At 35.4% G+C, this 25,107-nt stretch overlaps 2 protein-coding genes across 3 annotated transcripts; both read left to right on the top strand.

Moving 5' to 3' along the window:
- The first annotated feature begins 5,319 nt into the window (after positions 1 to 5,319).
- On the top strand, positions 5,320 to 9,514 carry LOC145431543 (uncharacterized). Its single transcript, XM_080307504.1, has 4 exons — positions 5,320 to 7,348; positions 7,437 to 7,808; positions 9,005 to 9,140; positions 9,235 to 9,514. Exons 1-4 carry the CDS (start codon positions 7,294 to 7,296, stop codon positions 9,284 to 9,286), a joined length of 615 nt encoding a protein of 204 aa, XP_080163630.1. The 5' UTR covers positions 5,320 to 7,293; the 3' UTR covers positions 9,287 to 9,514.
- Positions 9,515 to 18,205: 8,691 nt separating this feature from the next.
- On the top strand, positions 18,206 to 24,651 carry LOC145419265 (uncharacterized). 2 transcript variants are annotated; one of them, XM_080288292.1, is made up of 6 exons: positions 18,206 to 18,320; positions 21,287 to 21,477; positions 22,534 to 22,851; positions 23,400 to 23,651; positions 23,741 to 23,860; positions 24,075 to 24,651. In XM_080288292.1, exons 2-6 carry the CDS (start codon positions 21,429 to 21,431, stop codon positions 24,254 to 24,256), a joined length of 921 nt encoding a protein of 306 aa, XP_080144418.1. In that variant the 5' UTR covers positions 18,206 to 18,320; positions 21,287 to 21,428; the 3' UTR covers positions 24,257 to 24,651. The 2 variants fall into 2 exon arrangements, with proteins under 2 accessions (XP_080144418.1, XP_026048455.2); XM_026192670.2 differs by lacking the exon at positions 18,206 to 18,320 and adding an exon at positions 18,490 to 18,702.
- Positions 24,652 to 25,107: the final 456 nt, after the last annotated feature.

The raw sequence follows: 25,107 nt of genomic DNA, 5'->3' as shown, positions 1-25,107 counted from the left end.
TGTTTCACACGCCTATTTTCTCATGCAACTGAAGAATAATGTAACTGTTTTAATAAAGTTGACTGTAAATAATAATAATAATAATTTCATTAAGAAGAAGTGGTAATGTAACTTTATTGTTATATGTTAGTTGCTTTTTAAGGTAAAATGTAGTTCAGATCCAATTCCTACTTAGTCACATAACTCAGCTTACTGTGTAAAACAAAAGGACCTTCAGAAATACTTTCTTACTTAGGATGAGTATGACTGAATTTGTGGAAATACTATAAGCCAAAAACAGAAATATGTATTTCTGCACTTAAAAATAGATCAAACAGAATTATACTTATGATTTTGCACAAGAAATACAATTAATTCAACAAGGTAAGAAGAAGGGAGCATTTATTGTTGTGTAAACATTAAAATTAAATTAATGATCTGGACCTGTACATATGGGTAGGTGTGAGGTTTCCCTCTACTGGTTTATGGAGGTGTTGCATTTAAATTTGGATGAACTCTTGACCTGAGATGAGTCTTCTAGCAACTGTAGTTTTAATTATGTCACAGCAGGGAATTTGTCCTTTTAAGGCCGTGCGTATAATATTTGGTACATGGGTTTTGAGACCACGATATTATAAGGATGACTTTTTTCCCCAAATAAGATGATGTATTAAATCAGACACATGCAGCGCTACTGTAAGCAATAAATAGAAAAAAATACTGCATGCAGTAAATATTATTAATTTGAAAGTCATGAATGCAAATAGATTAAAAAAATGTGAATTAAAAAAATATTTTCATAGTTCTGACTTTAGAGGGTAATGATCTATTATGTAACCCTGATACTGCTCAGTCAGTTGTGCTCGTAGATGATCTGCTCCATTTGATACTGTGGACCATCAAATATTTATTTTCCCATTTAAGATGAGATATAAACAGTTGAATTATAGAAAGGGGAGTACTGTATTAGTACACACTAAGTGATGGGCAAGATAGTGTTAACTTGTTACAGATCTAAAAGTAGTTTAGTGAAAGTGTGAGCAATAAGTAAAAAGTCTGCACAAGCTCTGAGGGGTTCCTTTTATTTCTACCACGTAGATTATGTGAAATATGTGCTGGTGTTCCTTTTCAGCTTTCCACATATACAGAAAGAACTGTCTTAGAGGTTTATCAGAAGCCAATTGTGACTTTTAACTCCTTGATGTACATGCCATTTAATAAAGTATGCTGACTTTGTCACTGAACAAGGAGGAGACATGGAAGTTGTGCTTGGACTGATGGTGATTCTACAGGGAGTGTCTCATGGTAAACTGTTTTTTTTTTTTTTAATCTCATTTTAATCATAATAATATGCTATACATCAGCAATACTTAAGCAAAATGCATAAATTCTCACATTGTTCTCTGGGATGTTAAAGCAGCTCAAATACTTGTTCTTTATTTATTTCATTTCTTTTAATAAATTCATGTAAGTATCTACTGGCTACATCTGCAGTTTGTGTCAATTCACATTTGTTCTTTTTTACATAAACACCCTCCATACAAACTACCTTGAGGTTAAAGAAAATAGCATTTTTGCTCTGTCTAATGTGTCTTCTATAGACTTGACTTCAGTGTTTTAGCCCTAATGGCCAACAGATCTTACAGCATTTGCTTTGGAATCAACTGTGGAGGATCTGTTTGACTGTATTTCTATGGTGATCATATTGCTGGGATAACATGGGAGTACATAATGGTTGTGTGAGCTTCTATTACTCAGTGAGAATTCTAAGAGGCAAAGTTCTAAGAAGAAAGTGAAAATTCTTAAGTAAAGTTCAGAATTCTAAGAACCAGGATAGAGTCTGGGATGAAATCCAGAATTCTGATATAAAAGTGTGAATTCTGTTTGTCAACATTCCAAGAATAACATGAGAAGTCCGACACAACAATCAGTATTCTGATGAGATAGTAAGAGCTCGAAGAGCGCTACTGCAACCCCAGCAACACTCCCTGGTTGTATTAACAACAGAATCTGCTTCATTTTTCTATTATTCTCCTCTTCCTTTTCATTCATCCCTCCCGCTTGCCCTTTTTCACGGTTCTCTTCCTTCTCCCTTCTTTTACTGCGCTTGTTTTCCTACGCAGTCACCTACAACACCCTCAATCTTTACACATCTACACGGCACGATCACAAACACGCTTTTTTTGTTATTACAGGAGACTCATAGACCTGACACAGCTACAGATAAACTTCAAAAACTTGAGTTTCCTAATGTGTTCTCAGCCTGCTATAACTCTAGACAAAGGGGAGTAGCATTTTTAATACACAAAAATATTACTCTCATCTGGATTATTTCTTCGTCAGCAGCTCACTGTTGAGTGACATTTGAGACACTGAGATACACCCTATATCTGTCAGTGATCCTGCTAATGTGTGTTTGATTCTAACACTTTCCACCAAGTAAAAACTGGAGATTTAATACATCATTGTTTAAAGTTGAAGATTTTATTAAATACTTAAAAAAAGAGTGGGCTTTATATTTAGACTGTAATGACCAGCCTGGAACATCAGCCTCTGTTCTCTGGGAAGCAGGGAAAGCTCTGATGAGAGGTAAAATGATTTCTTTCTCATCACATAAAAAGAAAATAGAAAACAAACATATTCAGGAATTAGAAAAATCTTAAGAAGATGACTATGTGTCCTCCAAGGAACAGGAAATACTGAATAAAATACATAAACCAAAACTAGAATTAAATGAAATTATTAATAGAAAAAAAATTAAATTCTTAGTACAAAGACTTCACTTGCAAAATTTTGTACATGGTAACAAATCTGGTCAGTTTATTGCTAACCAGTTAAAAATAAAGAAAGAAACAACAACTATAGGTGCCATTAAAGACTTATCTGGGAGCACAGTATATGACCCTGAAAGAATAAACAACACTTTTAGGGATTTTTACAAAACTTTATATTCACCAAAAAATGAAACTGATTAGTTTCTTGACAACGTAGCCCTTCTGAAATGACCAGACAGTCAAGTAACAGCAGTGGATTCACCGCTGACATCTGGTGAACTCCAGGAAGCCCTGAGAAGTATACCCAATAATAAGGCTCCAGGTTCAGATGGATTTCCAGCAGAATTCTACAAAGAATTCGGGACAATTCTGGCACCAGTATTCCACAGAATGTTGCAGGAAATCAAGGAAAATAGCAAACTACCACCAAATATGAATTCTGCCAACATTATCTCTAAAAGTTGATTCTGTTCATCTGGACGTAGTGTTTTCAGTGGGAGAAACGTTTCGTCACTCAAGCAGGTTTCCCCAATTTTACCCTACGTCCAGATGAACAGAATCAACGTTTGGAGATTTACTTACCTGGATGATTGAGCATGCATCAAGACGTGTCTGCCAACATTAGTCTCCTACTAAAACCAGGCAAAGACCCTGTATTACCCACCAGCTATTGTCCAATATCCCTTATTAATGTTGACCTTAAAATAATCTGCAAAGCTCTCTCAAAAAGATTAGGGAAGATAACTCCCCCAATAATATATCCTGACAAAACTGGTTTCATAAAAGGTATGTACTCATCAAATACACGTAGACTACTTAATTTGATAGACTATTAATGTTTGCGTTTGACAGAGTTAACTGGAAATTTTTATTTGCAACTCTACACAAATTTGGTTTTGGAAACTCTTTCATAAACTGGTTAAAAATATTATACAATTCCCAACAGCATGTGTCAGGACAAATGACCAAACATCCGACAATTTCTGTCTCCAGAGACAGGGATGGCCACACTCCACTTCAGACCACATCAGATGGCTATTGCGATTAAAGGTATAAAATGCAAGGATGTAGAACATAAAATTAGTCTTTATGTGGATGATGTGTTGCTTTTTCTCCAAAACTCACAAACCACTCTCACTGAGGTAAATGCATTAATAAACTCTTTCTCAAAAGTTTCAGATTATTCGACAAACTGGTTAAAATCTACAGTTCTTCTGATTAATTGCTCCTTCTAGTTTCTTTAAAAGTGGGATGTTGTTTGGATTAGGTTAGTTAAATCTGCAAGATTAGTAGAGACATTAATACCTAAATATTTATATTTGTAGATTGCACTGGGATAGAAAAAGAATTATGGAAGGCTCAAATCACTAATGGGATCGAAGGGTTGCCACAATAAAAATGATGGTCTTGCCAAGAATCAATTTTTTATTTTCGATGATCCCAAGTAAACCACCACCAGACTGGTTTAGCACTCTGGAACTGTTCATTTCTAAATTCCTTTGGAAAGATAAACCCCAGCGTATTAGTTTTAAAATGCTACAAAGGGCCGAGGATAACGGAGGACTAGATCTGATATCAACACTACTTCTTAGCCAACAGCCTACAATCATCTCAGGATGGTTAAAACATACCCTCTTATGAGCCCTGGCCAGACGTAGAACAGGCACCATGCGATAATATAGAGATTTCAGACCTACCATTCATTAGCTCAAACATCAAATGACATGTAGCAACCTCAAGGACTGACATAGGGATGATGTAGAGCAGGGGTGTCAAACTCAAATACACAGTGGGCCAAAATTCAAAACTGGAACAAGGTCGCGGGCTAACATTAATATTTATTGAAAAAAAAAATCTTCCTCCAGATTTAAGAATGAATCTCTTCTTATGGACTCAAACAAGTTTCGCTGAAAAACTGAATATGGAACAAGCAAAGCTTAATACTAAACAATATATACATTAGCTGTATAATATCAGTAGGCCAGCTCTAATAATAATTTGGTATGGCCAGAGTGTGACACCTATGATGTAGAGTTATAAAACCCGTGAGCACTACTTACCGACGAAAACAACAAAAAAAATCATCACATCAAAATGCACTCTTGTACTTGGTGTCAATCAATCAAAAGTCATTAATCACAGAAAATAAAACATTTACAGTACACAAACCCCGTGAGCTGACATCCAGGAGGGGATAATATTCCTTTATGATCTTATTAACTTCTTCTCCATCTTCTTTCTCACTTATTTCTTCTCTTTCTCTAACTTTGAACATTACTTTCTCTATGTGTGGAGCTAACCACGAGCTGCAGCATGCAGACTCCAGTTGCACTGGCAAAAAAGTATTTGGGTGGAGACCCAAACTGCAAACAACTGTACCCTCCATAATTCACCACCAGAGGGTGCAAAAGAGCAAAATCTGGACATACAGCTCAACTAAACATCAAATGCAAAAGACTGTTACATCACATATATGCTTTAAAAACCAAAGGGTGTTCTGGATCTGGTCCAGTGGACAGGGCTGTGCCAGGTGGCATTTGTGCAGGTAAAAAAGGCTGTCTGTGGGGAGCCGCTGGAATTTAGGGTCACCTGATCCAGCCCTAAGTATATGCTTTAGCAAAAAGGAAAGTTTTATCTCTAATTTTAAAATTAGAGATAGACTCTTGTCTCCTGAATCCAAATTGGAATTACTATAAGACAGAGGAGCACATTACAAGCCTGATACTTGCAAACCTAAAAAATTCAGTAAACTTAAAAAGTTTTACATAGAATAGAAGAATAGAATAGCCTTTATTGTCATTGTACAGAGTACAATGAAATTAGAGTGCCAGTCCCTTGGTGCAAGTTTCAATAATAAATATAAATGTAAAATATAAAAAGTACAAAAAAACAATCGTAAGTACTTAAACAATAGTATGTACAATATATACAGGAAAGCAGCATTAATATAATGACAGTATGAATAGCAGCATAATATAATGACAGTATGAATAGCAGCATAATATAATGACAGTGACTGTATGGAATAGGTTCAATTGTTTTTGTGCTTATTTTGTGCTTACATGGAAACAACTGTGGTAGTTTCTGTGTAATAAGCAGGACACAGCGCTGCAAAATGCAAAACTGCCCGTTTCTATTTAATAACATATGAATAACCTATTAAAGTTTGTATATAAGAATATCATAGAATGGAATAGAATACTGAAACTCCTACAAAATGTAAATCAAAATTTTATCCTCAATATATGTTGAACTGGTTATTTTGTGGCATTACATTCTGGCAGAGTAAAAACCTATGAGATGCCCACCCAGCTGGGTATGCCCATGTACATTCATACATCTTGGTGTTCATAGATCTAGCTGTCGATTGTATTTTTAGGGCAGAATAAGAAGAGGTATGCAAAATAAAAGTCAGCGCAGCCTCAGTGTCTATAAAAGCCCTGGACCACACACACAGTTCCATCTCTGTTCTGTAATGCAGGAAGTACCCATACACGGGTCTTTTTTTTTTCACAGATGAACTTTTCTCACTTCCAGCTGAGCACTTACATGTTACTTTCTTAGCCTGTGCTGCTATGTGCATCCATTCAAATGTAAGTAAGCTAATTACATCCTTCTTTTCCCTGACGAAACACAGATTTTCTTGATTCTTTTTTTATTCATGTTCACCATCACTCTTTGTTCTTACTGAAAACATTACAAAGTGAAGATTTGTAATGTTTGCTTCCATTGCAGAATCATGCCGTGTTTATTTATGTTTATTTATTTTACTATATTCACAGTGACATTTCAAATCTTGTTATGTTATTACACAGTTTTTCTATCCACAGGTGACTTATCACTGGAAATATAATTTACAGTTTTATCTGTGCTTGTTACCAAATACTTGTAAGTTGTGTAGCTGAAATTCTCATATTGAATTCAGCCTCTTTTGGTAGATAAAAGGCTCCTTTGTTTGTTGGACAGCATTGCCTCACTGTTTCATGTTGTGCTAATGATTTGCATCCTTTTAATAAGCTGCTTTTTCACAGGTTGCTTACATTTTATTCTTTCTACATCAGTTCGCTCCCTTCATTTCAGAAAGCAAACTCTGCAAACCTCCAAACATAAAAAGACATCTGTCATGGACATCCTGTAAAGACTGTTATGCAATAAAGCTCTCACCACAGGAACCTCTAGACGATTTGTAACTTAACTTATCACTTCAGATGTTGCACGTTTTTTTCTCAAAAGTAAACGTGAAGAAAAAATAGTGTGTGCCTGATACACATTTGAAAGTGTGTATTGTTTAGATTCAGTTTTGTGTATTTAATTACAAGAGCAAGGGGAAAATTGTTTATTTGCATTTGATGGATATTTCTTGAAATCAGGTCGCTACAACACGTAGACATGCAGTTTATTTCCTGCTGTTGTGAAAATAACCTGTCTATATCATTTACTGTTTCCTGTCAGTTAGGACTCAGGTTTGCAGCAGATTTACATCCAGATTTGTACATAATTTTCTAGAATCTTTGAAAGATTGAAACCACAGTGTGGGTGAATGAAGAGCATGGAACAGTTTTTTATCATTGTGCTACTAGCAGGAGGAACTCAAGGTAAGATTGTCCTCATAAAGAAGCCAAACATTCACATTTGTAGTGTGAATAATTTCACCTCATGTTCTATTAAATATGTTTTTTCCAGCTCTGGTTCCAGTCGATGAGACCACATGTGACTTCAGGACGAACACATGTCCATGCTCTCCTCTTCTTAAAGGAACTGTGTATATCCAAGTGATGACTGATGCTAGTGGCCGTGAAGTGACATGTTTGAAGATGCTTCCCACCGTGAATATAATTGTGTTCAATCTGAAGAAAGAAACAATAACAATAGACAAAGAATTTAACAACAGACTACAGTTTCTAATCAGGAATGGGACAATCAAGATCACAAACGTGAGGAGGAATGATTCAGGTCAATACAGCATTGAGGTCTTTAATTCAGGTGGAGTCCGAGAGAAAAACATTAATTTCACCCTGGATGTTAAAGGCAATGATAAAGCTGAAAGCAAGTTATGTAAGTTACTCTTTATTGAATAGTGTTGATGTTATTATAAAGATAATCAGACATGTAACTGTTAAACTGTTAAACACAGTACACATCACTTGTGCAACAAATGATAGAAGCAGAAATGCAGAAAAACATATGGAAAGAAAGATGCAAGTGTACAGTGAACAGTCTATGCTGATATAGTATTTGTCTATGTATAGGTATTATTGGTTATTTAGCCACACATGGGCTGCTATTACTTTTTATGATTGAATAATCTTTTATTTCCCAGTAACTACACTTTAACTACCACCTACACTTTAAAGGCACACTGAAACTTTCCACTTGGTGATAGAATATCCTGAGCTGCACTGTATGACCATATTAACTTGTGACATGTATGCATTATAATAGAAGAAGAATCCTTTTTATTGTTGTTATGTATATATATACACATATATACACACACACATGCATATAAGCACAAAGAAGACACTATTAAAAGCACACCGTCATACTAAGACAGGGGACACTTTCTGTTGTCACTCTGTAGAAGTTCATAAGAGGCAGAGAAGCGAGTCCAGTCCGTTTTAGCTTCCTGGGGAATAATAGCCTTTGTTTGGCTTTCATCACAAGGTGTGACGTGTTCAGGAACTGGGTCAGGTCAGATAATGACCTGTTTCATATTGGGATCTTCTATGTTGCAAACAGGGTTGACAACATATTTTACATTTACTTTGAATTTTCATTTTAGTCAAAGCCAAATAAAAACATGTAGGTAATACTTCATCATACCTTGGTTAATAAGTTAGTAAAGTCATAGTCAAGTACTTTTAAGTTAATTTTTATACAATAAAAATTATAATGTCACAAAACATTAACAGATTTGTAAACATTATCTAAACTGTTTTTATAACATAATAGTAACGTTAAAACAATGTTAATAAACTCTGTCTACAGCATCTATAAATATTGTACACGTTTATTAAGGAGGAACCTGGAGGACCACGCTACACGTTTGAGTGTTTTCCCCCATTGTTCCAGTTTTCTTTCACCATCTCTTTATTTAGTTTAAATAATAGTTTAGTGTGTGGGGGTTGTGCCCAAACGTTTATATATTTACAGTTAGTTAACCATAATAATACCAAAGTCTTACCAAAGTTTACGCTTGAATAAATTGTAAGTACTGTACTTATAATTATCACTGTGTTCTCTTCACTCAGCACACAGTTTTCCTTACCTGAGGCTAGTCTTTGCTGCACTGGGATCTCCCCTGATAGCAGTGTCATGCTGTGTTGTGTATCGGGAACTGAAGCATCTTAAGAAGACTTCTAACAAGGCGGCCCGTGATCAAAAGAGGTTGATATACAATTACATCATTTCAGTGCCATAATTTGATGGGTAATTGTAAAAGTATTTATTTTGCTATAATTGATTTTTTTTTCTTTCACAGCCTCAAGTGTGAAACAGAGAACATAAACCTTAAGTGTGAGTCTGAGCTTTAGTGAACTGAACTCACTCGTGATCAGCACTGGACACTGAACTGAGGATCAATGAAAAATGAAAACAGTTAGGAGGTGACTGTGGAAGTTTCATATTGTATCAAAAACAATTTAAAAATGTTATGCTTGCAGCTTTGTAATCATATTTTGGAGATCAGATAAGAATATACAGTCATGTATATTATCCTGATTCAAAATTCCTTAAATAACAATAAAAACTTTGTAAATGAATGGGAAGTCTTTTTCAGTGAGTTAGTAGGGATTAAAAAAATTAAAAAAGTATATATATATATATATATATATATATATATATATATATATATATATATATATATATATATATATATATATATAGTGTTTGGAAGGTTACTTTTAAAATGCATTCCACTACAGATTACAAAATACATGCCCCAAAATGTATTCTGTAACGTATTCCGTTACGTTACTCGATGAGAGTGACGTATTCTGAATACTTTGGATTACTTAATATATTATCATGCTGTTTACAACTACGTGAATGTACTGTTGCTGTGATTTATTACTGTTACTGAAGGTCCGCAGCTCCGAACCGTAGTAAAGGGACCTCTGGCTAATACGTCAGGTTCCGTGTCGGGCTCGTAGCCGAAAAATAGCTTTACTTTGTTGTCTGGGTCAACTTTGCTTGCGAGAGACAAAGAGGCGTTGAAAGACTGCTCCAACGGAACTTATTGTTTCGGAGGAAAACACAAACACAGCGTACAGTTGAGTCTTAATAGCTTACTTACAACTGGGCTCGTCAGGCACTCTTCTTGGCTGCAGTGGTTATTATTATATTTATATGCTTCCAGCTCCCGTTTTTGCTCGATGACAACTCGTACTTTTCCTTTTTCTCCCTCCCTCGCTCACAGACACATAACAGGTATGGCAGTCCATTCTCCCTGCAGCATGGACTACACTGCCTATGATGCTACATTCTTTAGAGCTATACCTGTAGCATTCTGCCTATTAGCTTAGCACAACAACAACAACAAAAAGGCGCTCTCGCACCCAGGAAACACGCAGAGAGAGAGCGTCACCCTGTAACCATGGCAACCGTAACCTTGCCGCCTGGAACAACAGAACATACCTGTCAAACAAACCCAAACAGTCCTGACCCGCCACAATATGAAACAGGGAAGTACCGCCGTGTAAACCATTTATTTCAACAAAGTAACTGTATTCTAAATACCACGTTTTTCAACGGTAACTGTAACGGAATACAGTTACTCATAATTTGTATTTTAACTACGTAACGGCGGGACATGTATTCTGTTACTCCCTGTGACAAAGTGGGTGAGAAGACCATTTGTCTACATTCTTAGTTAACATTCTTGTTTTGATTTAACCATATTTCACATGTAATCTGCAATAGGCAAACATCTACTATCCCGGGTTTGTTTATGTTCTGCACTTTTACAGATTATATAATATAACATCTTGGTTTAAATCAATTCATGCAAGTTTGTTAAGTTAACATGTTATTTATTTCAACTGTTAATTTGTATTGTTTGAACTTACCTTTACCTACCTGTCTTCCAGAAGCAAAAGGAGGAAATGTAGTTCTACTTCCTGCTTTATACCTTCTGGGTTCATCTGAGGTCACAGGAAGAGACCAAGGGCAGGAGGGGAAGAATTCTTATAATTTAATAAAGTTGATTTTAAAGGGTTTATAAAGAAATAGATTTAATGTTGTGATATGTATTGATTACACCAGAGTTTATGTTGCCAGTCAAGAGGAGTAGTAGAGGATGAATATAATCATGTTCATCTCACCTACCTACTGAATGGAATAGTCCAGAGGAGAAAGTGTTTGATTAAGGGGACTATTTAAGCAGACGAACTCAGGTGTTTCAGGAGAAGGGTTCAGGTCAGTGTAGCTGTGTGCGGTTTGACCTTAATTTCCGTTGATTTAAGTTCAGTTATGTTTATTTGAATTGAGTTTATTATAGAGTTGAGTTTCTTATTTGTTTCTTTGTAAATATTCTTGGGCCACAGAATGGTGAATAAATCACTTGCTACACTGGACAGCATCAGTCTCCTGCACTTCTTTGACCGCTTAAGTCGAGTCCTACCACACTCCCCAACACTGTATGTATATATATATATATATATATATATATATATATATATATATATATATATATAAATATATTGCTGTAGTTAGAAATATATTAAAATATATATCAAACCTTGTGGGTTTTGGCTTTATCACTTTAGTGTGTCTTTGAATGAACCTAAAGAAGTTTGAAAATAAATATAACTGTTTTAATTATAACTAACAGGGCCACATATTCATCAGTGTGGATCTGACTCTAGGGACATTGACAGGATAAAATGAAGATGGACTCTGTGGGAAAGCTGCTTGTGTCCCTGCAGCTTGTATGTTGACCATTGTCTGCGTTTCACTTCCTTCATATAGTAGCGGTGTAAAATGAACATATCTCCTCATATGGTGAGACCTCAGGGTGAAACTGAGGCTCTCAGTGTTGCTAAAATATTCTCAAACTTCTACATTGTTTCACACGTCTATTTTCTCATGCAACTGAAGAACAGAATTCACTCAGTCAGCTTCATTGTTTTAATGAAGTTGACTGTAAGTGAATTATGACATCACACAAAAGCTTTCTCCAATTTATTTCACCACTTTGTAAGTGGTGCTAATGAATAATTACGATTAATAATTAAATTTTTAAAAAAGCGTTAACTTTATTGTTATATTTATATGTTAGCTGTTTTTTTAAGGTAAAATGTAGTTCAAATCTAATTTTTATACAGTGCACATAACTCAACTTACTGTCAAACAAGAGGACCTTTATATGACTATGATTGAATCTGTGGAAATACTATATGTCAAAAACAGAAACATGTATTTCTGCACTTAAAAATAGGTCAAACAGAATCATTAGTTATGATTTTGCACTAGAAATGGTGCTATGAAGAAGAGAGACCCTATTGCTGTGTAAACAATATAACGACATTACTTTTAACGTCTGGACAAACATATTGGTAGGTGTGAGGTTTCTCTCTACTGGTTCATAAAGGGATTGCATTCAAGCTTTTACACTTTTACACTTTAACAGGAAAGGATCAGCACTAGTTACTTTGGTTGAGATGGCAGGAGCTTTTTAGGTTAATTTGTCCAGTAGTTGTATGTCGTGGCATTGAATTTGCCCTTTTCTGTGCTACTATAGGCAATAAATTGGACAGAAATATTTCAGCAGGCAAAAATGGTTAAATTATATATAAAATAACAGAGAAATTCTTCAATGTAAAGTAAAAAGGCAATGAGTTTCATTATTTGAGACGCGACTGTTGGTCTGTTCTTTAGTTTTGTTCTTTGGTGTCAACATAAATCTTCTTCTTCTGTACTTTTGTCATGTAAACACATTATGCTTGTGTTTGGTCCGTTTATAACATCCTGCCATGCGATTGCATTTGTCCCTAACCACCAGAAACCCTCACGTTAACTTTTATCAAGTGGAAAAAAGTTAGCGTTCATCCTTCAGCTTCACTGTGTTAATGTTATGCTAACGTAGCTGTTTTGCTAGTGATCACGTAGGACATCATTATATACCAGCTAGTCCGACTTCAGTAACCCTACAAAAGTCCCTGCTGTACATTTTAATTTTTTCAGAAATCTCTCAGTCAGAACATGGCATATGATGTTTAGGTGGAAACTAGCGAGCTAATTTCCTGCTAACTTCTAACTCCGTTGAATTTAATAAATCTGTTTTCATGGATGCCTGAATGTTAAACTTAATTGTTACACGTGGTTAAGCAGCAACACTGATCATTTTATTAAAGATGAAAGAATTTAGACAGTTTTTAAATCTCAGTGATGCCACAGTGTTCCTTTGACTTTGGGACCTGAAGCAGACGGAGTTTTGGACTCAGATTACTCAGCAAGGCTCCTGACTACGGCAGCCTAATGCTGCGGCAAGCCATCAAGCGGTGTGCCTTCATAGCTTACCAAAGTCGTACTAAAACACTTTTTGACAGATTTCTGCGCGCCGTGTACTACATAAAATTGGTTCGAGGTCATTAAGCACAACCAGAATTCATACATAAGGCACACAGTTGATTTTTGAGAAAATTAAAGGATTTTAAGTGTGCCTTACAGTGTGTAAAATACGTTATACAGAAGAAAAGAATACATCATGATATATATAGTTACCGCATATGCTTCAAATTATACCATGATATGGATTTTAGGCCATATCGCCCAGCCCTATTTGGGAGTATATTATTGATTAAATGTGTGTGCACTTGACGCTCTATTACCTGCACCTACTCAGAGTGAAATAATCAGAGCTCGTGTACTCATGGCAGTAGTGTTATTAAAAATAATTTGATAAACGTTATCATTTTATACAAAGCTAATCCAAAACACTGGATTCACAACATGTTAACATGAAACACTGAAAAAGAAAAAACTTTTTTAATGTTTCAAAATTTGCAGGTGTGGAAACTTACTGTGATGGCAGACGGGATGGAGCTCAGTGTTATGGAGCTTTGGGAGGAACTGTGGACATCCAGCTGATGGACAGCACCTCAGAAATACCTAGAATCCAACTGTTAAAGAATTCATTAAAAATACTATTTGTCAGAAATAATAAGGTTATTTCTAATACCGTAGTACATAGATCTAGCTTTTTTCCCAGAAATGGAAAATTTAGGATCAATAACCTGAGCAGGAACGACAGTGGTAAATATACCCTTCAAACCTTTGATTCAGATGGAAGATCATCAGGTGTGCTGACTTTACAGTTGCTTTTTCAAGGTAAATGTTATGTTAATAAGTAATTAATTAAATTAATTAATAACCAATTTAACATTGTTTTCGTAATGTATATATCTTACATAATTTCAGATACATATAGTTTGTGCATACCCTGTTCTTTATTAGGAGAGTATAAGCAATGATGTCTAGACTTAACACTTGTTTATTCAAAGTTGAAGGTTACTATTGGGAAATGACACTAATTAGTAGATAGAAACTTAACAATGTTTTGGTAATCTATATATCTCCTTTTTTTATTAGAGAGATTTTAAAATCTAAAACTAAACTCATCTGTGTGTGTTTCTCTCAGCTCCTGTGTCCTCTGTCCTGCTGGTCTCTCAGTGTCTGTCCCAGGGAGAGATGAGGGTGTCCTGCTCCTCTGAGGGAGGGGACAGTCCTCAGTATAGCTGGACTCTGGATGGACGCACACTGACAGTTGCTGAGCTGCTTTCTGTAAATATTAAGACTAACATCATCACTCTGAAACAGCACGTCTCAGGAAGTCTTGTCTGCTCAGTCAAAAACCATGTTAGTAAAGTCTCCAAAGAAAAGAGGATATCTACCTGTGTTGAGTGAAAAAGGTGATAGTTACAACTTTGATAATTATATCACTTTTTACATTTTTGATAAATTATTAGTTTTTTGCTCATAGGGTTCATTTTCATCAACTGCACCTCAATCAATGGGACACAGGTGTCAGAGTGGGTGTATGAAGCCAATAACACCCTGTGCATTGAACCAACAAGTGAACCCACCACAACCACACAAACTGCAGTGGGTAAGAGGAATGACCCATGGTACAGTGGAAATTGAAAAAACAGCTAGATCCATTGATATCATTTTCTCCTTTCTTCATTTCATGTTTGACTTAATTCTTTCTATGAAATAGGACATTTGCCACTGATCAGTGGTGTTCTCTCAACACTTATAATTTTCTTAGTTGTGGTTGTAGCAGCAATCTGTGCCCAACGGAAAAAGCAAAACAGCAAAACAAAAGGTACAAAACTTCTTTTCCCTTACTCACTTTTCTTAAATTGCTTTTTTACTCTTTTTATAAATATACTTAATTAATGCAGTCTCAACAACAGTTTATTTATATCTCTGTTATATGTCACTTAAATATTGTTAAGCAGCCACAGTTAACACAGTAAATGTAAAAAGAAAAAAGTTAAACAGCTTAACAAAATCCAACATAATGTCTAAAGCTCGCAAATGAAGTTTAATACAAAGTGCGACTATTCCTCTAATTATTCATTTATTATTTTTAAAGCAACCGTTTCTTCTTCTTCTGACTGCAGAGGAAGAAAATGATCAGGAAGAAATCTTTGCTGATCTCAGGGTCGTGAAACAACAGGCGAAACAACTGGAGAAAAGAGCAGAGCTAGAGTTCTGCCAAGTCAAGTATTCAAAGTGTCCTTGGCAGACTGAACCAACGGGAGATGATTATTTGTATGCTAACGTTCATAAATTCAGGTGATTTAAGTGGTCAGTTCTTCCACACAGACTGCATCACTGAAGATCCATGGAGAGAAGAGCTGATGTTAAAATGTCTAAAGGTCTTTAATTTAATGTGATTTCCTATCAGAAAAATATAAAAAGCTAATACTTACTGATTTATTTTACTTTAATCTGCATTATACCAGAACACATGTATTCTTTTATGATCTCTTGATTTAAAGATAGTATGTTATATAAACACTGTGAGTGTTTTCTGCTTTTGTATTCTGCAGACATGATGATAGACTATTTTGATGTGGGAGTTTTTCTTTTTTCATGTGAACTTGTCTAGTTTTTGACTTGGTAGAAGTTGGAACAGATGATCCTTAAATTAGAAATAAATAAAGTAAATGGCTAAATGTTTGTACAAATTTCAGTGCAGCAAAACCTTTGGACAGTGATAAAACACACTAGTATAAACAGTTTTCCTCACAGATTCCTTACAAGAGACACTGATATTCAGATGACATTCTCTTATTTTTTTTTTTTCATTTTGCCTGTCCCGTTTGGCTCTTTTGCCATCAGAATTGTTGTCTAAAGGCAAACAAAGATGCCCAACGGATTTACTTTACCAAATTGACCATCCCAGCCTTGCCGTAATGGTCCATTTGATTCACCTTTTATTGTTTGTTTTTTTTTTGTTTATTTCATTTTCACTTACTGAATACGGGACAGACTTGACTGGGGGAAAGAAGGGGAGAAAGAAAGAGGGAAAGAGAAACAGCTGAGAAGAGGGACGGGGGACAAGGGCAAAAAACATAAACCAACAGAACGGGCAGAGAAAAAAAAATGCATATATCAATCACCTGGATCACCTGCTGAGAAAGAAAAAAGAAAACAAGCAGAAGAGAACAAGAGTAATAGAATAAACAACATCACAATGATATATGGGAATATGACAGTAAATACTAAATATTAAACATTATTGTGCAGCACATAAGATCAACAGAACACAGTGTGCTTTGAGGTAGGAGCCAAAAAGGGTGTAGTTTGTGGGTGTGATCACCCGTGTGTACACCTGTGAGCATGGACGCGCTTGTTTTTTTGTTTTTTTTAAAAGGTTCCTTCATGTAATTATCTGCTCGAAGGTGTGGGGGGGCCACAGCCCCGTCCTCCAGGGCATGAAGCAGGTATGGAGGAGATCAAAACTCCAGACATCTCAAGGGAAAGGTGTGTGAGTCACCATCTTTGTATTTGCTGCCATTTGGAGAATCACTTGAAAGAGACTGTGAGGTTTGCTATATGGCAAAGCAGGACTTGGATGGACTTGATGGACAATTAATTTATTTAGAAGCTTCAAAATGTGCAACAAACAATCCCAAAACTCGATACACAGCTTCAATGATCCAGATTCCATGATGCCAGTGATTCTCTTCAACAGGCTGCTCTCCACTGGTTTCTGTGCACAAGAGGAGACAGGTACGTTTCTTCACAAGATGACAAGAAGCACAACAAACCAGCACAAGACCCGGAGTTACACTAACTGAAGTTCCTCAATGATCCAGCGGTGACTGAGTACCTCAGGTAGTGACTCATAAGACGCTTTAAAAGGAGACCTGATGCTATCTTTTGAGGTGGCATATCTTTGAACTATATACATAAAACAAAAGCCTATTGAAACAATTTATGATAGTCCAAAAAAGGGGAAAAAGGTGTATCTGGTCAACAAATCAGTCTGAAGCAGTATTATTATTTATTCCCACGAGATGGTGCTATTATGCAGTATTCTATTACTGTTTTAACTGTCTTTTAGTTACTTATCTGACTTTATTGTAAAGAAGAGGTCTTCAAGATTTGTACTATTAAAATTTTAAAGATGAACTGTAACTATTTTAATTATATTTTTGTATATATTCTCACAAAACCTCAGTTTTTAAACATGAAAGCAATCATTTTAGTACACAGTGTTTGTAAATAGTTATTGGTCAACATCCGGAGTGACCTATTCCTATTTGGAAGATGTATCATTTTTACCATTTGTATTTATTTAATCTATTTAGATTTTGGAAAAGCACTCAGTTATCTACAATGTAAGTTTATTTTAAATGCAGTTTTCAGACACTATCAGTGTAATTCAAACACTGTTTATTGGAATATATTATTTATTTTGGGTGTCAACTACAACTACGGTATATGTGAAAAGATTTGACTTAAACAACAACTTGTCATAATTATGGGGGTAAGTTAACTGTTACTTACCCCCATGCACTGCATTGGAAAACAGCACTAACAGTCTGTTAGTTTCAAAGGGCTGGAGTAACATGTAAGAGCTATTTATACTATTTAGAATTAACTGTCATGGTTCCTGGGTCGCCGACTAAGTGTTTTGAGTTATGTGGGTTCATGATTTACTTTGGTTTTATATATTTACTGTAATTATGTTCTAGTTCTTCAGTGTTTCATCCTTTGAGTACAATATTCCAAGCACCCAGCAGAGTGTTGTTATCCATGTTACAGGTTACTCCAGCCAAACTAACAGACCCTTAGGTACGGATGGTTCTTGTTGAGAACCGGTTCCCACTGTTTCAATTAATTGGAATTGTTTGCCATTTTTGCAAACGATTCCCCTATCGATTCCAGTCCCTTTGAATGACGTCGCCACGTTGCATAGCGTCATTTAGCCAACAGGAAACATAACGACTAAGTGGCACAAACGCTCAAAAGTTTGGTTATACTTTACAAGAACAGATGACAGCAGGGCAACAGCAGGGCAACTTGGGTTTCTGAGGCAGTTACAGCTGGGTGAGTCCCCTCACACATCGGTTTCATCAAAGCTTTGCACTGTTTGCTGGGTAAGATCGATAGGATCAGAGATTTGGACTCTTTAAACAGACAGCCAATCCCTACTTCCTGTATTGGGGTGCTCAGCACCACTTTACTGTCTGTCTTGAGTTCACAAGAGAAATGTTTCAGTGGTTGAAGCGGAAGTTGCAGACATGTAGTGTTAGTTTCAGAGAAGAGGAATTTGTGGAGAATTTCAAGTCAACTGTCAAAGAAGGATCTTTTTTTTTTTGTAAGATTTTGTTCATTAAAATAACCTTGTGGAATTTGAATAGAAAGATCCTTTAATTTCTCTGGAATCTTGCAGCATCTTTTGACAAGAGTTGGGACACATATAGAGAAGGTAAAAGAAAGGAGTATTCATTTGACAATTTCATGTCAACAATCAAAGATGATATTTAATTATTTTTTTATTTATTGTTATAATCGAATGTGCATGTTGAAATGAACAAGAAAAGTCCTTTAATTTCTCCAGAGTTATGCAGTGGATTGAGATGAAAATCTGCACACATATAGTGTGGGTGTCAAAGAAGAGGAATCCATTGTAAAATTCATGTCACCTCTCACAAATGATTTCTAAATACATTTTAACATGACGTTATCACATTCCTTGAATGTTGTGAAATTTGAGCAGACTTGTCCTTTAACTTCTTGGGAGTATGAAAGCAGTGAAACTTGGCATAGACATACAGCAGGTAGACCAGAGCAGGAATGTGTTGAAAGTTTGATGTCAACTATTATGGACGATTTTTAACTCATTCACTGCCAGCCATTGGCGGTGAATGAGTTAAACCCATTAACTCATGCACTGCAATTGACGGCTATAGACGTCAATGGCAGTGAATGAGTTAATTTTAGGGTTAGGGTTTAGTCTAGTCAATTTCACTTCCTTCTGTGCAAAATATCTTCTATGGTGAAACTAACTAACATGTAACCTCAACATACATAACTTCAGAAAACACTTTAAAACCAGTGAACAACAGAACAATCATTGATGTCTATGAAAGTGTTTTGAGATTTGAAATAATCTGTAATTTAAACTTGAACATAAATTGGAATTTTTATCATGTATGTGTTGAACTGGCTTGAAAATACATATAAACCTCTTACTTGTTTTAATTTTAATTTTTTTTAGTTATTGCATTTATTTAAAATTTTAAATATTACAATGTCAGTGAAACTGCATGATTAGCTGAACAAGAAAATTACACATTTGGTTTCAAAGTATTAGTATCTCTAAACTGAAAGACAACTTCTGTCTTTTCTCTCTCTTGAGTTCCATTCTAAACACTTCCGTTCTTTCTGAGTTCACACATTCTTATCTGAAACTGATCACTAATGACAGCTGCTTTCAGTAGTTAGACTAGAGTAGTTTATTTGAAGGTTGCCAGAACGCGGGAGCTCCTATAAAACTCTGTCATACTGTCATGCTCATAATCATCAGTAGTGTAGTCCTATTTTAAATAGTTAATTATTGATCATGTTAATTCAGGTTCCTCCTTGTGGAAAAAAATAATGATGATGAAGAGAAACAGCTAGTTGTTTTTAGTTTTAGTGAGCTAGCTTTCAAACCCAAGAGTTTTAGATTTAAATAATTTTATAATTTTAATAACGACTTCGTCTGACATCATAGGTGTGATGATTTGCCCTGTTATTTCACTGAAGCTCTGCAGTTACAGAAATAAAAAAAATCAAACAAAAAATGAAACAAAGCAAAAAAGAAAGAAACAAATATGCAGAGTACTTTTATTTTACGAATTTCAAAGAATAATAAGATGAGTATACCAATGGCTTTCGTCAAAGTATTAACACAATGCTGCAGTCACAGCATGCCCATAAAAAGTTTTTGGTTCACTGAGGCTCTACTTTCACAGTATTAAACAAATTGAAACTGAACAGTCTTCTTTGGCCAACAAACACAAAATGAAGCCAATCACAAAAAGAAAGAAACACCTTTTCACTATTTTACTCATTTCAAAGAATAATAAGATGATTATAACAATGCTTTTCGTCAAAGTATTCACACACTGTCCTTTGAGGTTGGGATTCACATTTAAGATCAGTAGCCTGCGCAGGCAGACAATCTGAGCAGGCCTATGATTCAGATGAACACTTAGATGAGCAACAAAATGTTTCGCTCACTGAAAATGCTTTGTGCAGATTAAGACAATTTTCTTAAATGTTTATATCTGGATTATTGAGAATGCAGTATTTAAAACATACTTTTGAATAATAGTGTCACTTTTCAGAACTTGTACTGGTTTGAATGAGCATTGGTCAAAACAACCACTCAAACCACCAATTAGCCTAAATACCGCAATCCCTAAAGTCACCCGTATAGAAAAGAAATAGAAAAAACTTATAAAAGACTTGCATCAGATGTGGCCTACTTCATATAGTGAATCATATAAGGCTTATATGATTTACTCATGAAAGTGGCCACTTTCATATATTGTTTTAGTAAGTATCCAAAACATACAAGTTTCATTTATATATTTTTTCTAGGGATCTTATTTTTTTTTCACTCTTGTATGCTTTTCATACAAGTTTCACACAAGACAGATACAAACTTTATAAGATTTATATATATGTTTTCCATATGGGCAGAGTGTACATTTTATAATGTTTTAAAAGTGTTTCTTTTTTCTTCATGGATGTGTATACAAGGTACTTTGTATCAGCAACAAAATATGGACTTAAGGTGGAATATAAATGGGGCTGCTGTTGAATTGCATTAAACTGCATGAATGTTGTAGACACTGAGTGATGGGCAGGATATGGTTAGTTTGTTACCGATCTAAAAATAGTCCAGTGACAGTGTGAGTAATAATTAAACAAAGTCTGTGGAAGATCTGTGAGGTTCCTTTTATTTCTGCAAAGTAATGAATATGCTAGTTGTACTTCCTTTTTCAAATTTCCACACACAGAATGAGAACAGCATTTCAAACGAGGCTGATCAGTAGCAGGAGCCATTTCTGACTGTTACCTGTTGGACAAATGTGCATATTATTTAATAAAGTACTCTGACGGCTGCCGACTGTGTCAACACACACTGAACATTGAGAAGACATGGAAGCTGTGCTGGGATTGATGGTGATCCTACTGGGAGTGTCTCATGGTGAGATATTCTTTTTACATGTGACACTTATCATTTAATACCTTTTTAACCTGTACAAAATATCTGACATCGTCATCAGAGATGTTAAAGCTGCACAAATACTTACCCAAAGTTACAATATGTGCACTTTGATTTATTTTATTTAATTAAATGTTAGAATCTATTGGCTACATCTGCAGTACATGACATTTGAGCAGAGCTTTAGTTCCTTTTTTTGTCTTTTTACCAGTTTTAGTAGCAGTGGTAAATTCTTAGCCCACTATGCACCTTGGGAGCCTTGTTGCAGTGTGTTTAAGTGAGTTTTAAACTGACTTTTTAAAGGACTTTATTCTTTCCATCCTTATCAGAGACGTCAAGCTTATTTGTTACTGTGATAAACTGCCTGATCTGTCTCAACTTATCGGTTGGCTGTAACTAGGAATCCAGTTAAGTTATTTAAGTCATGCAGTCACTACAGATATGCTGAAGAATGTATAGGTTGCATTACTTTATCATTTTTAATGCCACCTTCAGAAATGAACATCTGTGTCCTGTTTGTGTGCAGATTCTTTTTTCTGAAATATTGCTTCCTGTTTTCTGTTTGACATTTATTTTATTTTGGTTACATGAAAATACTTTAGTTTTTGCACTCGGCTAAAATGTGGAGAATGTGTCTACCTGTATTTCTTAATTATTAATATATTAGTAAATGTTGGACAGATTCGTGTGATAACTTTGGGATTATGGATGCAGTATGTTTGTTCTTGAGGCTCTATTACCTACAATTGTCAAAACTACTACCTACTCTGAGTTAGATATTAAGAGCTGACAGATTTATGGCAGTAGTGCTACTTCAAATACTTTGATACCATTCAATCAAAACACTGGGTTATCCAAAACATAATTAGGCATTAGGTATAAACATGGTAATACAAAAACTACTTTTTAACAAGTAAAAGTCCTCGCATCAGTAAATTTTAGATTGCTGACCATGTTAATCAAATTGTTGTTGTAATTTATTAGGTAGAAACTAACAAATCACAAATGCTTTTCTTTTTAATGTTTCAAAATTTGCAGGTGTGGAAACTCACTGTGATGGCAGACAGGATGGAGCTCAGTGTTATGGAGCTTTGGGAGGAACTGTGGACATTCATCTGATGGGGAGCACCTCAGAAATATATAGATACTACTTGTTGAAGAACTCAATAAAAATACTAGATGTCAGAAATAATAAGGTTACTTCTAATACCATGGCACATAGATCTAGCTTTTTTCCCAGTAATAGAACATTTAGGATCAATAACCTGAGCAGGAATGACAGTGGTAAATATACCCTTATAACCTTTGATTCAGATGGAAGATCAAGCGAGTGGACTTTACAGTTGTTCATTCAAGGTAAATGTTGGGAAATGCAGACTTTAATTTATGTAAATGCAGTATTGTTTTGGTAATCTTTATAACATACAGCACAGAATTTCAAATAAGTACACTTTGTGCATCCCCTGTTTTGAATTAGCAAACCATAAATAATGATAATCTACATGATGCACACTACATTCACTAAAGTATTGGGCCACATCTCTTAATCTTTGAATTCTGATGTTTATAGTTCCACTGGCACAGATGTGTGAAAACCAAGCAGCTAGCCATGCAGTCTTCCTCTACAAACATTTGTGAATTAATGAATAATTGTAAAGAGCTCACTGAAATTGTGTATGTTACTGTAACAGGATGCTACCTTTGCAGCAAATAATTTTGAGATATTTCTTCCCTCCTAGATATTCCATAACCAACTGATAGTGTTGCACAGTAGTAGATTTTAGGAACTATGGAAAATCAGCTACCAAGTTTCAGACCATGACCAAGTTACACAGAAGGAAGCACAGTGCATGAAAGTGCATCTTGTTATAGTACCAAAAGTCATCTGTGTGTGTTTCTCTCAGCTCCTGTGTCCTCTGTCCTGCTGGTCTCTGAGTGTCTGTCCCAGAGAGAGATGAGGGTGTCCTGCTCCTCTGAAGGAGGGGACAGTCCTCAGTATAGCTGGACTCTGGATGGACGCACACTGACAGATGCTGAGCTCCTTTCTGGAAATAATGAGACTAACAACATCACTCTGAAACAGCACGTCTCAGGACATCTGGTCTGCTCAGTGAGAAATCATGTCAATAGTGTCTCCAAAGAACAGAAGACCTGTAGTGAGTGACAACATTTTGAATAAAAGTCGATAATAACGACTAATTCACTTTTGAAGGTCTTTCATGAATGATCTGTTTTTTGCTCACAGGCTTCATTAACTGTACCTCAATCAATGGGACACAGATATTAGGGTGGGTGCATGCAGACAGTAACAGCCTGTGTATTGAACCAACAACTGAACCTACACCAGTCACACCAACTGCAGTGGGTAAGGAGACTAACATGTCAAATAAGCCTCTTTAATCAAACTGCCATCAGTGATGACACATGGTATATAAATGAATAAAAATGAACTCTGATGAAGGGGATGCATTCACGTATTTTTTCCCCTTTCTATAAACTATGGTACATGAGTGAAAACTCTACTGTGACTCTTCTCTCACAGCTCTAACTTGTCATAAACATTTTTGTGTCTAACACAGGTACTTCCTGGTTCATATTTGGTTTGAAAGCCGCTGTGGTAATTCTGTCATTAAGTGGGATTTGGATCTGGTTCACTTGGAAGAAAAAAACAATATTGGAAGGCCCTGCTGTCCCAGAAAAGGTGGAATCTCCAGATAACTCCGTTTTCATGATTGAAATGAGTCCTTACTCCAACACCTAGTGTCACCTTTCACCTGCTGTACATTTGTCACATATCTGTGTAGGTGTGGAAATAAGGATCAAAGTGTTTCTCTTTTCCTTTTCATTCATTCCACATTTTTTTTTTCACAAGATAACAACTGTGTATAAATTTCCATAAAAATGTGGTTCTTATAATTTCTGCAATTTTATAATTAGGTCCTCTTAAATATAATCATCATCATATAAAAACTCTCTGTCCTTCATACTTTTTATTTTGCATTTACATTTCATCTGTAGTGCTGAAGGACACATTTGTGTACAGATGTTTTCGCCATTTGTTGTTTGTTGCTGCATTTTTAAATAATCAACCATATAGCTGACAATGTGATGTCAGTGTGTGAATAAAGTGCCAATAAAAGAGTTTATTTCTGGTAACCATGCAGGAAGAGTCAAAGAAAAGAGACCATGGAGAACACAGAAGTAAGAACTTGGTGCTTTAGATGAAAAGAGAAAAAAAGAACAAAAGTTAAACTTAAACATTGAAGTTAAAAGTGAATATCTTTTTCTCTATGTGGTAGTTAAGTAAAATTAACTTATTTAGCACTTTTCACAGATAAAAATCACAAAGTGCTTCACAAAATGGTGTAGTGTCGGACAATAGAAGTTAATTTTTGGGAAATTGATGCCAACAAAACTTTAACCTTGTTAAAGTGTGAGAAGAGATCAGATACAGATTTGATAACTGACAATTGGCAGAAAATCTTTTTTTTTTTTATATATCTTATGGTGGAATTAAGTAAAAGATATTTTTCTGTTATCCATTGCATATTCAGCTTCATAAGAACATGCGCTAAAAATCCTGCCTGTGGACTCTGCTGGAGCCACTCTGCT

The sequence above is a fragment of the Astatotilapia calliptera genome, chromosome 2 (genome assembly GCF_964374335.1).
Source record: "Astatotilapia calliptera chromosome 2, fAstCal68.1, whole genome shotgun sequence".
NCBI classification, from domain to species: domain Eukaryota; kingdom Metazoa; phylum Chordata; class Actinopteri; order Cichliformes; family Cichlidae; genus Astatotilapia; species Astatotilapia calliptera.
Note: the sequence above shows the minus strand (reverse complement) of the source record. Positions and strands in the feature narration are given on the sequence as shown.

Excerpts from the sequence above, each read along its gene's own strand:
- LOC145431543 (XM_080307504.1), top strand. The coding sequence starts at position 7,294 with ATGAAGAGCATGGAACAGTTTTTTATCATTGTGCTACTAGCAGGAGGA. Across the intron at positions 7,349-7,436 it reads ACTAGCAGGAGGAACTCAAG|CTCTGGTTCCAGTCGATGAG; the intron begins GTAAGATTGTCC and ends TGTTTTTTCCAG. Across the intron at positions 7,809-9,004 it reads TAAAGCTGAAAGCAAGTTAT|CACACAGTTTTCCTTACCTG; the intron begins GTAAGTTACTCT and ends CTCTTCACTCAG.
- LOC145419265 (XM_080288292.1), top strand. The coding sequence starts at position 21,429 with ATGGAAGCTGTGCTGGGATTGATGGTGATCCTACTGGGAGTGTCTCAT. Across the intron at positions 21,478-22,533 it reads CCTACTGGGAGTGTCTCATG|GTGTGGAAACTCACTGTGAT; the intron begins GTGAGATATTCT and ends CAAAATTTGCAG. Across the intron at positions 23,652-23,740 it reads CAAAGAACAGAAGACCTGTA|GCTTCATTAACTGTACCTCA; the intron begins GTGAGTGACAAC and ends TTTTGCTCACAG.